At 37.6% G+C, this 13,512-nt stretch overlaps 1 protein-coding gene across 2 annotated transcripts in view; it reads right to left on the bottom strand.

Annotated features, from left to right (window-relative positions):
• Window positions 1–264: 264 nt before the first annotated feature.
• LOC150095175 (BTB/POZ domain-containing protein 6-like) overlaps window positions 265–13,512 on the bottom strand; it is a 33,595-nt gene continuing 20,347 nt past the window's right edge. For both annotated transcript variants that reach the window (XM_090411002.1, XM_090411001.1), the window contains exons 2-3: window positions 13,072–13,393; window positions 265–4,676 (exon numbers count right to left, since the gene is read on the bottom strand). In XM_090411002.1, the coding sequence (XP_090267128.1) occupies window positions 3,515–4,676; window positions 13,072–13,385 (1,476 nt within the window). In that variant the 5' untranslated portion in view covers window positions 13,386–13,393 and the 3' untranslated portion in view covers window positions 265–3,514. The remainder of the gene's footprint in view (window positions 4,677–13,071; window positions 13,394–13,512) is intronic.

Here is a 13,512-nt window from a genome sequence, read left to right as displayed (position 1 = left end):
CCCAGCATCAAATCATTTAGCATTCAAGTCTGCAACTTTATTCCTTCATAAAAAAGGCTTCTTGCAAATACAGTTCGCTTAGCGCGGCCTTTTGCCTTTAATCCTGCTGAATGCTACAACGTGATCTCTTTGCGCGTAATTCGAAAATTTGAATGCGTACTTCAGTTCTACTCGAAATCGTCAGTTATACAAATTGCCACAAGCTGATTCATTTGAATTTGCAGCTGTAATCTTCAGAAATAGTTACGCTTTGGACACTGGCGTGTATGTGTATCGGTAGAAAGATTTAGTAAGAAACTTATTATTTCTTAATAAAGTTTATTAGTGGAAAAATCAAGAACTCTGGATTTATTTCACAAAATACATTAGAAAGCAAAGAATTAAATTACAAAATACAGTATTGAAAAGACATTATTCTACAAGCCAAAATTTCTTTTAGGAAACGATGTTCATGATGTTCATTTCTGTTTAAAACAGTGCAGAAAAACATATTATATATTTTGTGATTCTGAAAGAAAAAACAAATACTTATCGGCCAAAAGAGAAATATTTTACTATTACTATTGGAATTGTTAGGCAAAACGTCGAGGGGTCAATGGACTCATCGTGAGCTGCCACACTATTTCTCTGCACGCTGACAGCAACACACAACGCCAACTGCCCCCAATACCAAAATAACATTTTTTGTCTGAAAACCGTGAGTTCTATTGGACGATAGGGCAGTATCTGAGATGAAAATCCGAGTTCCTGAGAGAAACAAATATGCTACCTCTGTATGAGATTAGCTAACCCATCTTTAGCTGGCAAAGTTCATATAAAGATTAATCTATTAATAACGAGAGCTAAACTTTCGTAGGAGAAATATCAAATTGTATTTTAAGAGCTCTAATGGTAAAAAAATACAGAAGTAACTAAAGACTATGCTAGCATCTTGGAGAGAAATAAACCAAGAAGAAAGAAACCAGTAGTGTTTGTAAATAAGCGACATCTCTGCCTTTATGGGGAGCATTATTATATATTTTGATGAAATAATAATGCAAGAAAAGAAAAAATCTATAAAGATATTGAACTATGTTCCAATGCCAATTTAAATATTCTCCTCTTTGCAGATGATCGCAATGATCATTAGTTATTACAAAGATACACTTCAGAAATAGTCGAAGACTTCTGATTGATAATATTAACTAAAATATTCAAAACTATGGTTTTAAAATGCATTCTTTTATTTTTTAGATCAAATAGAAAGAAAAAGAAGTTTATTAGCAGCTAAAATGAAATTTATGAGAACAGCAAAATGTACTCCATCTGATCATCAAAGAAATGAAGAAATAAAATGATAACCACTAACAGAGAAAATAAAATACAAACTCAGCTGAATGACACATGTTAAATGAACACAGAGAGAATGGCTCAAACAAGTACTTGACCACCCAAAGGAAGACAGGTTCAAATCTAGTCGCTGAGTAGAGGAATAATTTTTAAACCTTTCTTCTACAGGTTCCCGAGTTAGATGATCTCTGGCAGGGGCAAGCTGACTTGTCATAGATTGACTAACGACAAATATATAATGTTAGGATTGGGGACTTGACTGGATGTCATTTTAAATTAGTGATAATCTTGGGCCAGCTATCTCCGATTGGTCTCTGGTGGAGATTGAACTTCTCCCTGAAAGTCACATAGTGCTAAAAAGGCCTCGCCTACTTCTTGTAGGGGAATCAAAGGTATGTGGGTATATTTTGGTAAAACAACATCTGGAAAATTAGGCCAGGATGTCCATTGAACAGACTTGCTATTGGTTTTGAAACCAGAACCAGACATAATAGGAGTAAATCTTTGAAATGCATGATGATGATTAAATAAAAAAGAAAAATGAATCTAAAGAAAAGCAGCACATATTATAACATCACAAACACCTCATGAAATTTCAAGCATTGGATTATTTTAATAAGCCAATTTGATTTCCTAATTTTGCTCATTCATAACAGAAGGATATTCTCGTACAGCTTCAAAAGGACTGCGATTCTGTAGTGTCAGGTACATGAAGTGAAGACGATTTTTCACTTTCAACAGGAATCTTCTCGATATTTAATAATTATTGGTCGTTTTTGAGAATAAATGAATGCAAAGATATAACAAATAATTTTGCATTAAGTCAAGAATTATCATTTCGTGTCCAGCACTATTCATTTGTCAGAAAGTAACATTGAATGAAACAAAAGCGTAAAAATTTCACACAGTACTTCAACACGTGAATGAAACCAAAGTAATACAAAGTCAGATATGATATGCGGCAACATTCGGCTGGTTATTTGAGAAAGCGGCTGTTTTCTCTCACCTTGGATGATGTGCATCAACATTTCAAGTGGCAGGATGTGGCATCTCTTCTGCATGTCAGTTTTAGGTGTTGTAGTGGCGACATTCCACACAGGTATAATAACCTTCCTGAGACCAGAATGCATCGGCTATTATATTCTCCGATGTCATTGTCAGCTTTGTACCCATATATAACAAAAAAAAAATTTAAATCAGCTAACGCCTATTATTCCCTTACAGGGAGTAGGCGAGGCCTTTATACCCTATCTAGCTTTTGGAGACTGAATGGGTCAATCTCCACCGATAGCCGATCAGAGATAGCTGGCCCATGTCTATCACTAATCATAGCAGCCACCGATGAAGAGGGTGGCAAAGAAGTGTTGCCATCTCTTGGTACCTAATGCTAACAAGATATGTTACTGTCTGAAATAATGTGAGTACTACGGTCGATTTTCTTAAGTTTACGGGACGAAAAACTCGAGTTTCCGGGAGGTAAAACCCGCTTACCTGCGCCAGAGATTGACTAACTCGGGAACCGGTCGAAAAAAAAAAAAAAAAATCAGCTAACGCCTTTTTATTCCCGTATATACGGGAGTAGGCGAGGCCATTTAGCCCTATCTAACTTTTGGAGACTGAGTGGGCAGTTCAATCTCCACTGGTACCCAATCAGAGACAGATGGCCCAAGGCTATCACTAATTAAGCGGTACGCAGTGAAGAGAGACGGCTCAAATGTGCCGCCATCTCGTGGTCCCTAACCGTAACACAATATATTTAATGTCTGAAATAATGTGGGTTCGACGGTCGATTTTCTTGAGTTTACAGGACGAAAAACCCGAGTTTCCGGGAGGAAAAACCTGCTTGCCCGTGCCAGAGATCGACTAACTCGGGAACCGGTCGAAAAAAGGCTTAGAAAAATTTCCTCTAGTCGCCGACTAGACTCGAAACCAAGACTTCCTTCGTGCGGCCAAGCGCGGTGGTGTGCAAACGCCACATCCACTGAGCTACACAACTCGGGAACCGGTCGAAGAAAGGCTTAGAAAAAGTTCCTCCAGTCGGCGCATAGACTTGAACTTAAGTCAAACTTCGAGCGACCAAACGCCACTTCCACTGAGCTCCACAGGCCTGTATGTAATAATAATAATTGTTTTTTCACTCTTCATAAGTATCTTTTTATTTTTCCAGCAATCTTTTGTTTTTTCACTACAGACATTTAAAAAAAAGCTGAACGCGAAGGTCCGGAGGTAAAGCTATCAATGATGATTCAATCGTAAATGTGGTATTTAAGAGACTCACTGTTGTTTTTGTGCAGGCCTGGTGCGCTCTGCTCCACTTATTTGCCATTTTCCGATCGCTCATCACCAATATGAATCTTATCAACACAAAAGTGCTTTGAACCGACGTGAAAATGGGTTTACGAAAGAAATGAAACTGTTCTACTTTATCTAATCTCACCTTCACACATTTAAAACCTGTTTCACGTTGGCCTCTTTCAGTGATCTCGATGCGAGCTGAGAGAGAATTCAAATTGCAATATTCTTTCAAGAGCCCACCATCTACCCAAAATCCGGTCACAATTAAAGAGCCCACTTGTGGTAAAATCTTCAGAGATATCTCACTCTCAGCTGGCCTTAGAGTGAGATATCTTAAAGAACTCTGATCCTGCCCATCGAGAATAGGAAGGTGGTTTGCAAAGCCATGCATTTCATCCGAACACTTGCACTCATTATAAAGCAGTAGAACGTTATGAATTTCTTTATAAGTTCTCTTCTCCGAATTCTGACAGAAGTCCTCAGATAGCGATGGAAAAGGAGAACCAGGGCATACAACTGTACAAAGAACTGGACCAAACTCCTCCATGGTATACAACTGAGTTTCCATAACATTCACGCATTCCCAGTTAGACATGGCAAGGAAACGAATATGCGGTAAGATATCCTTCAAAACATTTCTTAAGTTTTCAGCTGAACATTGCAGTTCGTTCTGCGTGCACTGAAACTTTGCCCATTGCAGGACAGCCTGAAAAACTTTGTATTCCGAAGACAGAGTCAGCGAATCCCGCTTCACAATGTACTGTACTGTGTCTGGACGAGAAGTGAGAAAACCTTTACTGCTGAGCACTTTCTCCGTCTCTCTTTCTATCTGCTCGATGCACTTATACACAAGAATCCCAATGTCGTTATCTCTAGCGAATTCTAGAATATGGCAAACACACGCTTCATCGAGTTCGGAATCTTCTGTGGCTTGTGTGATGTACTCCACGCACATTTCTTCCAGATGGGCCACCGAGAATTTGCGAGCGCATTTAAACGTTTCCAAAGCACCCAGAAGAGATTTGATGTTAGCGTTGTCAGTGTAAAGATACCTGGAAGAGAGTAAGTTACGCTTATTACTAACAGAAAGCCTTTTTTTCATCACTTTAATAATCTATAAAGAATTATTTTATGCACAACAGCATTGACTTGATTAGACAGCCGATTAAGCTATGTTTTATATTGCGGTTTGTGTCATGCATTTCATTTTTATTTGAAAAAAAAAATTAAAAAAAAATATATATATATATTCTTTGTAGAAAGGGGGATGGTAAATCCCTTTATGTTTTAATAGCCGGGTACGAAACTTGGATCGAAATCCATAGAGTTTCATGCCGAAAAAAACTATCGGCAGGCCCAAGTATATAAATGATCACTTGGATAGTACAACATCAGGGCAACTCCATGCAAAGGTGGAGCAAGCTCACTCAGTAACTTTAATATTCTTTCATAATGTAAAACTCAGCTTCTAAGATATGAATATGTATACCGTTTTACATTATGAGAAGAGGTCACTACCCAGACCGGTTTCAACCTTTTTTGAGGTCTCATCAGTGAGTAGGTAGACCTGGAATATCAAGGTTTTAAGTGAACATGAACTTACATACCTCTACTATCGAATTGCCGAAGTGATGTACTCCTATATTTAATGTTAATTACTAATTTAATAAGCCGAAAGGCTATTTTACCGGCGAACATGTTAATAGAAAGGGGGATGGTAAATCCCTTTATGTTTTTAATAGCCTTAATAGTTTTGATGAGACCTCAAAAAACGTTGAAACCGGTCTGGGTAGTGACCCCTTCTCATAATGTAAAACAATATGTATACATCTCTTAGGAGCTGGGTTTTACATTATGGGAGAATATTAAAGTTAGTGAGGGAGCTTGCTCCACCTTTGTATGGAGTTGCCCTGGTGTTGTACTATCCAAGTGATCATTTATACTTGGGCCTGCCGATAGTTTTTTTCGCCATAAAATTCTATGGATTTCGATCCGAGTTTCGTACCCGGCTATTAAAACATAAAGGGATTTACCATCCCCCTTTCTATTAACATGTTCTTCGGTAAAATAGCCTTTCGGCTTATTAAATTAGAAAATATTCTTTCATTTATAGATAACAATTTCATTACATAATCATCAAGAGAGATTTCATATTATATAATATTTTATTAGGGCTTATTGTACTCATGCCAACATGGTTGTAATTCAAGTAAAAATATTTTTGAGAAAACAAAATATACGTGGGCTGTTCAATAAGTAATAAGACTAATTTTACTGTGGCAAAGCCACTCATCAGAATATTAATTTCTGTGGAATAAAGAAACGGTGCTGTATGTATTAACAAAAGAAGTTGATAGATGGCGTATAGGGGTTATGTGCCAGAGTGTCACGTGACTAAACGCAAGTGCTCATCGGCGCGCCTACGAGGCGCGACCAGTCTTCGAAATGGAAGCGTCTTTGGAACAGCGTTATGCGATTAAATTTTGTGTGCGTTTGCAAAAATCGGCATCGGACACTTTTAACATGATACGCGAAGCTTTCCACGATGAAGCAATGTCGAGGGCAAGTGCTTTTCGCTGGCATAAAACTTTTAAGGAAGGAAGGCAAAATGTGGAAGACCTTGAACGTGAGGGAAGACCTTCAACGTCCATCACAGAGACAATGATCAACACAGCAGCGATTATAATCAAGCACGTCAAAAGGAAGCGTCCATTGCTGAAGAATGGCTTCTTATTGCACCACGATAATGCAAGGCCACATATTGCTGGTTGTGTAGTGGACGTTTTGCAGAAGAACAACACAGATATCCTACCACACCCTCCATACAGTCCTGATCTCGCACCGTGCGATTTCTGGCTGTTTCCTCAGCTCAAGAAACCACTAAGAGGCCGCCATTTCGAAAGCAACAAAGCATGTGTAAAAGCTGCAGAGGCGGTTTTGAAAGAACTCTCAAAAAACGGACTCTCACATGTGTTTAAGAAGTGGACGCAACGTTGGGACAAATGCATCGCGTCTCACGGTAGTCACTTCGAAAAAGACCATGTAAATGATGACGATTAAAGGTAATCTCTTTTCTGTATAAATATAGTCTTATTACTTATTAAACAGCCTACGTATATATATTTTAAATTCTTCTATGTTCTCTGGTCAGTGAATGTTTGGAATGTATTGACGATTTAAAAGATTCCTCAGGAATGGAATGTGTGGTAATTCCATTGCATAAGGACCGTGCAAATACCGATGTATCCAACTATCGACCAATCAGTATCACAGGAGAGATGAAACACATTTTGGGAAAATTAGTGAAGACTCACATTCAGAAATGGGTTGGCAGTGAATCTCTACTTTGCAATGAACAGTATGGGCTTACTAAGGGAAGGACATGTTTTAGCAACTTGCTCACATTCTATAACAATGCTACCATTGAAGTGGACAAGGGGAATGGACACACCATGATACTTTTGGATTTTGCTACTGCTTTTGACAGAATACTCGATGAAGAGAGTTGCATAAATTGGAGAATATGGATCTGGATTATAGAATATTCGAGCGGATAAGAGGATGGCCGACTGACAGACATTAAAACGTGGTATACGGGGGATGTGAGTCTGCAACATTTAAGGTAACAAGTCGTGTACCACAAGGATCAGTGCTTGGTCCTTGACAAAGGACTTCGACTGTTATTCAATCTGCATATTACTAATATTGGGAAGGATTTGGCAAGTGACGTACAGCTATTTGCTGATGAGGCAAAAATAGGTATACAGTAATCAGGAATGCTGCTGATATGTAGTACTTGCAGTATGATTTGAATAGGCTGGAATTGTGGGTATGGAAAAATGGGTGTCAATGCAATGTCAGTAAATGTAACGTCATTCACTTCAGCATGATTAGATATCCAATGTCGTATTATATTGGTGAGATTAGGCTAGAAGAAACTGATCAGGCTAGGGATCTAGGAGTGTTAATAGGTAGGAAGTTTAAGTTCAGGGGCCATGTGGCATAGATTGTATATACAACTCAATATATATTTGCAGTTCTGAAATGAACGTTCACATGTAAAGATAAGGATGTTATTTTGCCTCTTTACAAGGCCTTGATAAGACCTCACTTGGAGTATTGTGTGCAGGTCTGGTCTCCTGGTTTCTGTTGTGGTTCTGATATATTGGAGAAAGTGCAAAGGAGAGTGTTAAAAATGATATCAGGATTGTGGAATACTGATTGTGAAACAGATTGAGAATTTCTAGACTGCAGAAATTATAAACAGGAAAACGAGGGGTGATATGATTGAGACTTACAAACTTCTGAAAGTCATAGAGGATTTCAATTGATGGAATTTTCATTTTGTGGAGGGTCGGGAAAGGATAAGAGGGCATCCTTGGAATCTGTGAATTAAGGCCGCCAAGAAGGGCGTGAGGCTAGTATTTTGTCTCACATGGTAATGAGTGATTGGAATGGATTGCCATTGGAAGTTTTGAGTGCAAGCAATATGATTAAATTCAAGAATGATAGCTGATGTTTGTAGTATGCGGCCTCCCTCGATGCGTCCCTGACTCATTGGAGGTCTCTCTTAATAATAATAATAATAATCAATTGAGTAATCAAATTCAGTGATGTCTATTAATGCTAAATTTATGTGTTTTAATCACATTGATCCTTAAAAATCGGAAATGGACAGGACATAGTGGATGAGACTTGCATACAGAGTGCATGAACTTATATAGCTTTATGTGTAGAATTGGAAACCGACATAAAATTAAATTGATTCAGTGTTTATCATTATTATTATTTAAGGAAGTAAAACATAAAATAAAAAATTTTGATTGGCATAACCGTATGGGCAGCTGAAAGTATAATTTTCTTGGACTTTTCCAATACACTTTTACATTTAACTACAGAAATGTTATCATCCGACTGATTCATTTCAAATATTTGTTTGCAATTATCATTGAAGACTAAAGTCATCTAGTTTATCTTTTACCTTCGCTCTTTCATAAGTAGTATACCGTGTTCAGGTAAAACATTGTGTCATCGCCACTTTAGTGTTTCCGTAACCTGAAAAGTAATTTCTTACTAAGTAGTAACTTTTTTATTTTTTGTTTCTAAATTAAGATCATTACGACAGACTACAAAACGTATAACATAACGGTGCTATTACACTGACAAATTATTAAAGACAATGGAGCTTTTCCAATGTTTCTTGAACCGCTGGAGGTCAAAAACTTTGAGAAAAGCGGTGTGAGGTAGGTCAGTAGTTCCATAGAACAGAGGTAGGCCGAATGAAAGAAGAGGATGAGTTGGATCAACAAGGTCAAAGGTGAATTATGAATGGATGTCGACTAGCAGACGCTTGTGTTTGTATTTTAAATGCTTAGAGGAGACTGCAGCTGATGGTGCCTTTTCGATGGTGACGTGCCATGAAAATACCTGCAGAAAAGAACATATGGCGGAAACCGAAGAGCTATAAGAAAATAATTGAAATGGATCTGCGAGAGTCAGGTCATCTGTTAAGCAGACTATCCTAGGGGATAGCACCAAGCATTTTAGGGAAGTTATTTCTTTGAAGCCAAACCCCGATACATGAAACAGTACTCTACGGTGAGGAAAATTTAGACTTGATAATTGTGTTAAAAGTTGTACAGGCAAAAAATAGCATGTTTTCCAGAAAAAGCTAGAATATTTAAGTTATAGCACAAAGAGAAATTATTGTGGGCGATCTGGTTATTATTAAAAGTACGAGAAAGTAATCTTTGTTTCAAGAAATAAGAGACGGCTGTCTTTTGGTGAAGCCGACGTTCAATAAGATGCACTCAGCCAAATGGACAATGAAAAAGAAATTAATATTAAGTCACTGTGTGCAAATCTTGAGGCTTTGATGATTTCGCATTACAAATTTTGTAAAATGAAAAAGAGAAACGCAGCACTCTCCCTGCGTGCATTTCTCTGGCTGCCTTTTATCTTCTTTTATCTGGTATGGCCGAATACAGGCGTACTTCCTTGCACAGATGATGTGAATGGGGGGGGAGGGTTGGAATGCTAATATCGTGCACAGTTTTGGGGATTCGAAAGGCCTGTGGAAAGTAACAACATATACAGTGATAAAAGAATTTAATTCCATCAAGAAGAAGGAAACATTGTAAATTTCCGCTAAAACGCTATTAAAATAGAAGAGAAATAAATGCAGACTTCTAGAAGAAATTAAAAAAAAAACCTTAGACTACTGAGAGCGAGAGCTAATGTTTTAGACCTTTCATGGGTGGAAGTGGGATAAAAAATATATAAAAGGGATAACACAAAGGACAGCAACTGATGAAGATTTGGAGTGGATGATTCTGGGAGCGAAGTGGAAAGCAAAAATGGAAAGTTTAATTCAATAATACTAAGAGGAACGCGACTGCATCAAATAATTTGAATGATATACAATGGAAGGAGGAAGATGAAACAGAGGTTAAACGATGTGATTTACTGAAGCAAGATATGAAAGGATAGAGAGCATTAAGGAGAAATTTAAAAAAAATCATTTAGAACGGAGGAGAAGATACGTCAAACTTAAACATAAAAAATAAAAATATTATCAAATAGAAGTAAGGTCACTGAAAGTTTTTTCCAGTGTTGACATTTGGATTTGAAAACCGGACCATTAAAAAGAATAAATAGAAGCTAATTCATTCCTTGGGTTCCAGACAAAGAGGAGAGTGCTGATACTGTTGAGTTCCATATACAGTGAAACTGAGAAATAATAAGGTTTCGGAAAAGATAAAGGCGAAATCAGCCTTGGGGAAAGAGGCAAGCAGGTGTTAATAGACTATGCACATTTGACACATGAACATGATTCATTAGAAAACACAAGTTGTTTAGCGAAGGAGGACACATTCCAGTAAATGGATGGACGCTTTAAAGGAAGTGAGTAATATAAAATTAGAACTGCTGAAATAATTGACAAATATTGAGAACGTACGTTCGCAACATCAACTAAAAATTTACATCGAGATGCCACGTAACCCAACGATACACTTAATTCCGTCTGCCCGGACAAATTTGCTTCTTTAAACTGTGAATGGGATAAAAATATGAAACCTGCACTTCAACTGCAGTCAAGGTTGTCAAGAGGTTAATTGAAAATAAGTGAATTTCTTTTTAATAAGAAATCCTAGTCATTCGTAGACTAGGATGACCATTGCTTCCAGAGAAATATTAAAATATTTACTTTAAGCTAGAAATGCATTTAGAATTTAAAAAAGGAGATGTTGCTTTTATTCTACTTGCGTTCTGTTATGTTGCACGCACTTTTCCTAATTCGTTTGTTTACAAAAAAAAGGCAACTAGCAAGGCCACGTAATTATAATCACCAAACTGCATGCTGATATCACTCATAGAATTATATAGCAACGATTTCATTTTGCTAATTGGTACGACGGATTTACATATAAACGCTTCCACCCTACTGGAATTGTGTCCACATCGCAGAAACGAATGAGTATTATCTGTGACTGATTCACTTCCCCACACATCAACCTAGACAAGAACAAGCCCGTGGAATTCCCATATCTTATGACAAAGGCATCTCCGAACGTCTTTCCAAAATCATGAAGAAAAATAAATTGGCTGCTGCCTACAAACCAGTCAATCAAATCTACAATTGGTTACCTTCGCCTAAAGACAAACTCTCACCTCTGATGGTACCTGGCGTGCACGAGGTCCAATGCTCCTGTAAATTGTCCTACTCCGGACAGACAGGTAGACCCAGTAACAAACGCATTTCGGAACATCAAGACCATATCAGTCTTATCAAACCGCTGAAATCTGGCCTCCATTGGAAGAAAACCAAACTTCTACATAGATCTTCATATAAACATGAACGTTTATATAAAGAAAGTGCTGAAGCCCTCCTACACAGGCTAAATTTAAACCGCAACGACGTTCTTACTATTCCAAAAGTGTGGGAAATTGTCATACAAAATTGTGTAAAATAATTTTATAATAATTTCATATATGTTATCTCATTTTAAAATAACTTTTTTATTTTATTTACAGATATATTTTAATTTAATTCTTTAACACGCTACTGCACGCATAGAGATAGAGGGGTTCATTGTAAGCATGTGCCCTCACTGCATGTAATTCTTAGTATTGTTTGAATTAACTGTACTGAAGATGTCGTATAATACTTAGGATGAAATATTTACTTGTCAAAACTTATTACTGTGGTTACATGTGTTTGTTGAGTTACTGGTGTACTTGATAACTCGATATTTTTTCTGTGGAATGTCAGGCCTGCTTAAGTTTTCTTTAAATTTTCGACAACTTGCATGTGATCGGACATGTGGATCTCTACAGAGCTGATCGTCTGTCCGATGCAACAGCTACCACAACAGCAGATGTTACTGACTTCCAGTGTTTTTAAAACCGAGGTTTAGATGGATGTAAAAATAGGGATATTATGTACAGAGATGCTAGATTTACTTTATGCTGTCTTAATTCCTTTGATATTTTTTTCCCTACGTGTCGGCAGTTCCTACCATCAACACGGTGTGGCACAGAGGCAGCCTTGCTACGCCAACAATTCCTGTTGGCGTAGCAAGTGGGGAAAGAAGTTTTCGAAGCTTAAAGTGATTAAAAATTATTTGCGAACAGCAATGACCCAAGAAAGGTTGGTTGGTCTAGCAACTATATTGACAGAGGCGGACATAGCTTACAATTTAGAAGAGCTTATAAACAGTTTTATTATGCGACATCCCCGTAGAGCAAACATTTAATTAATATTAAATGTGATCGTTTTGCATTAATGTTTTTCTTCTATTTTTGTCTTATAATCCGTCGGGGGAGATATTTAATTGTTTGCCTCAGGGCGCGATCTAATCTGGCGACGGCCCTGCGTGTCGGAAACACCGTAGCGTTACTGTTCCTTTTCATCATGACAACGCCACGGACATAAGATGCACATGTGCAGACAGAATCTTATATCGCTGATTAAGTGGCAAACATCGGCAATTCCAAAGCATGCAGCTAAGCCACAGAAGCTTAAGAAATGCGTTTCGCACCAGGTATGTAAGCATCTTTAAAATTTTATTTGCCACGTGCGAAATATAATGTAGAGATTAACGAAAGGCAAAAAAACATGAAAGACTTATCCAAATCAATCTATTAAGAAATAAAAAGAACGAGACTCCCGATCATGTCTGATTATCTGCTCATGCTACACAAACTGGCATCGCTGCATGTTTACGTGGTGTGTGTTTTAAATTACCCTGAATTAACTGCAATTCACATTAACTGAAAGGTATATTCTCGCAGCAGTTCAGGATCGAGTGTCACTGACGGCAATTAATGATAAATCTCCAGAATCACGCTGACTTTCATCATTTAATTAAAACCAAATAAATTAAAGAAAATCAAATAATATATACCATACTTTGAGCATCGTGTGCCAGCCCATCTTGCACGTACCTGAGCATTGCTTTAAAACCTCTCTCGCTGACATCAGGGAAATGAAGTTCACGGAATTTTTTAGGAATGGATGTGCACGTGTAGCTAAAAGACTGCTGCGCATTCACGTGTGAAGTTTTGTGCAACAGCAAATGGCCATTCCGATTGCTGTGCTTTAGGAAAACCTCGCGGAAAACGGGACTACCCATTGCAAGTACTAAAGTGTGGCCTAATAACCTGGATGCCGTTTTATCAACATAAAAGGCGACATCGGGCATTTCCATGGTCTTGAAGAGCAATCTGAGGCGGTCCTGTAGTTTATCCTTTTGCTCCATTTTGAATTCTACAAAAACAACAAAACAAATGGAATCGTCATTTTTTTTTCAAATTATTTCATATGTATAAATAATATTTGTAGCATTTCCACACAAGATATGCGAGTAAAGTGGATATAATTGAGCA

The sequence above is a fragment of the Typopeltis vanoorti genome, chromosome 21, assembly GCF_054136105.1.
Source record: "Typopeltis vanoorti isolate ZY-2024b chromosome 21, IOZ_Tvanoo_1.0, whole genome shotgun sequence".
Taxonomy (NCBI): domain Eukaryota; kingdom Metazoa; phylum Arthropoda; class Arachnida; order Uropygi; family Thelyphonidae; genus Typopeltis; species Typopeltis vanoorti.
This window is presented reverse-complemented; position numbering and strand designations above follow the sequence as displayed.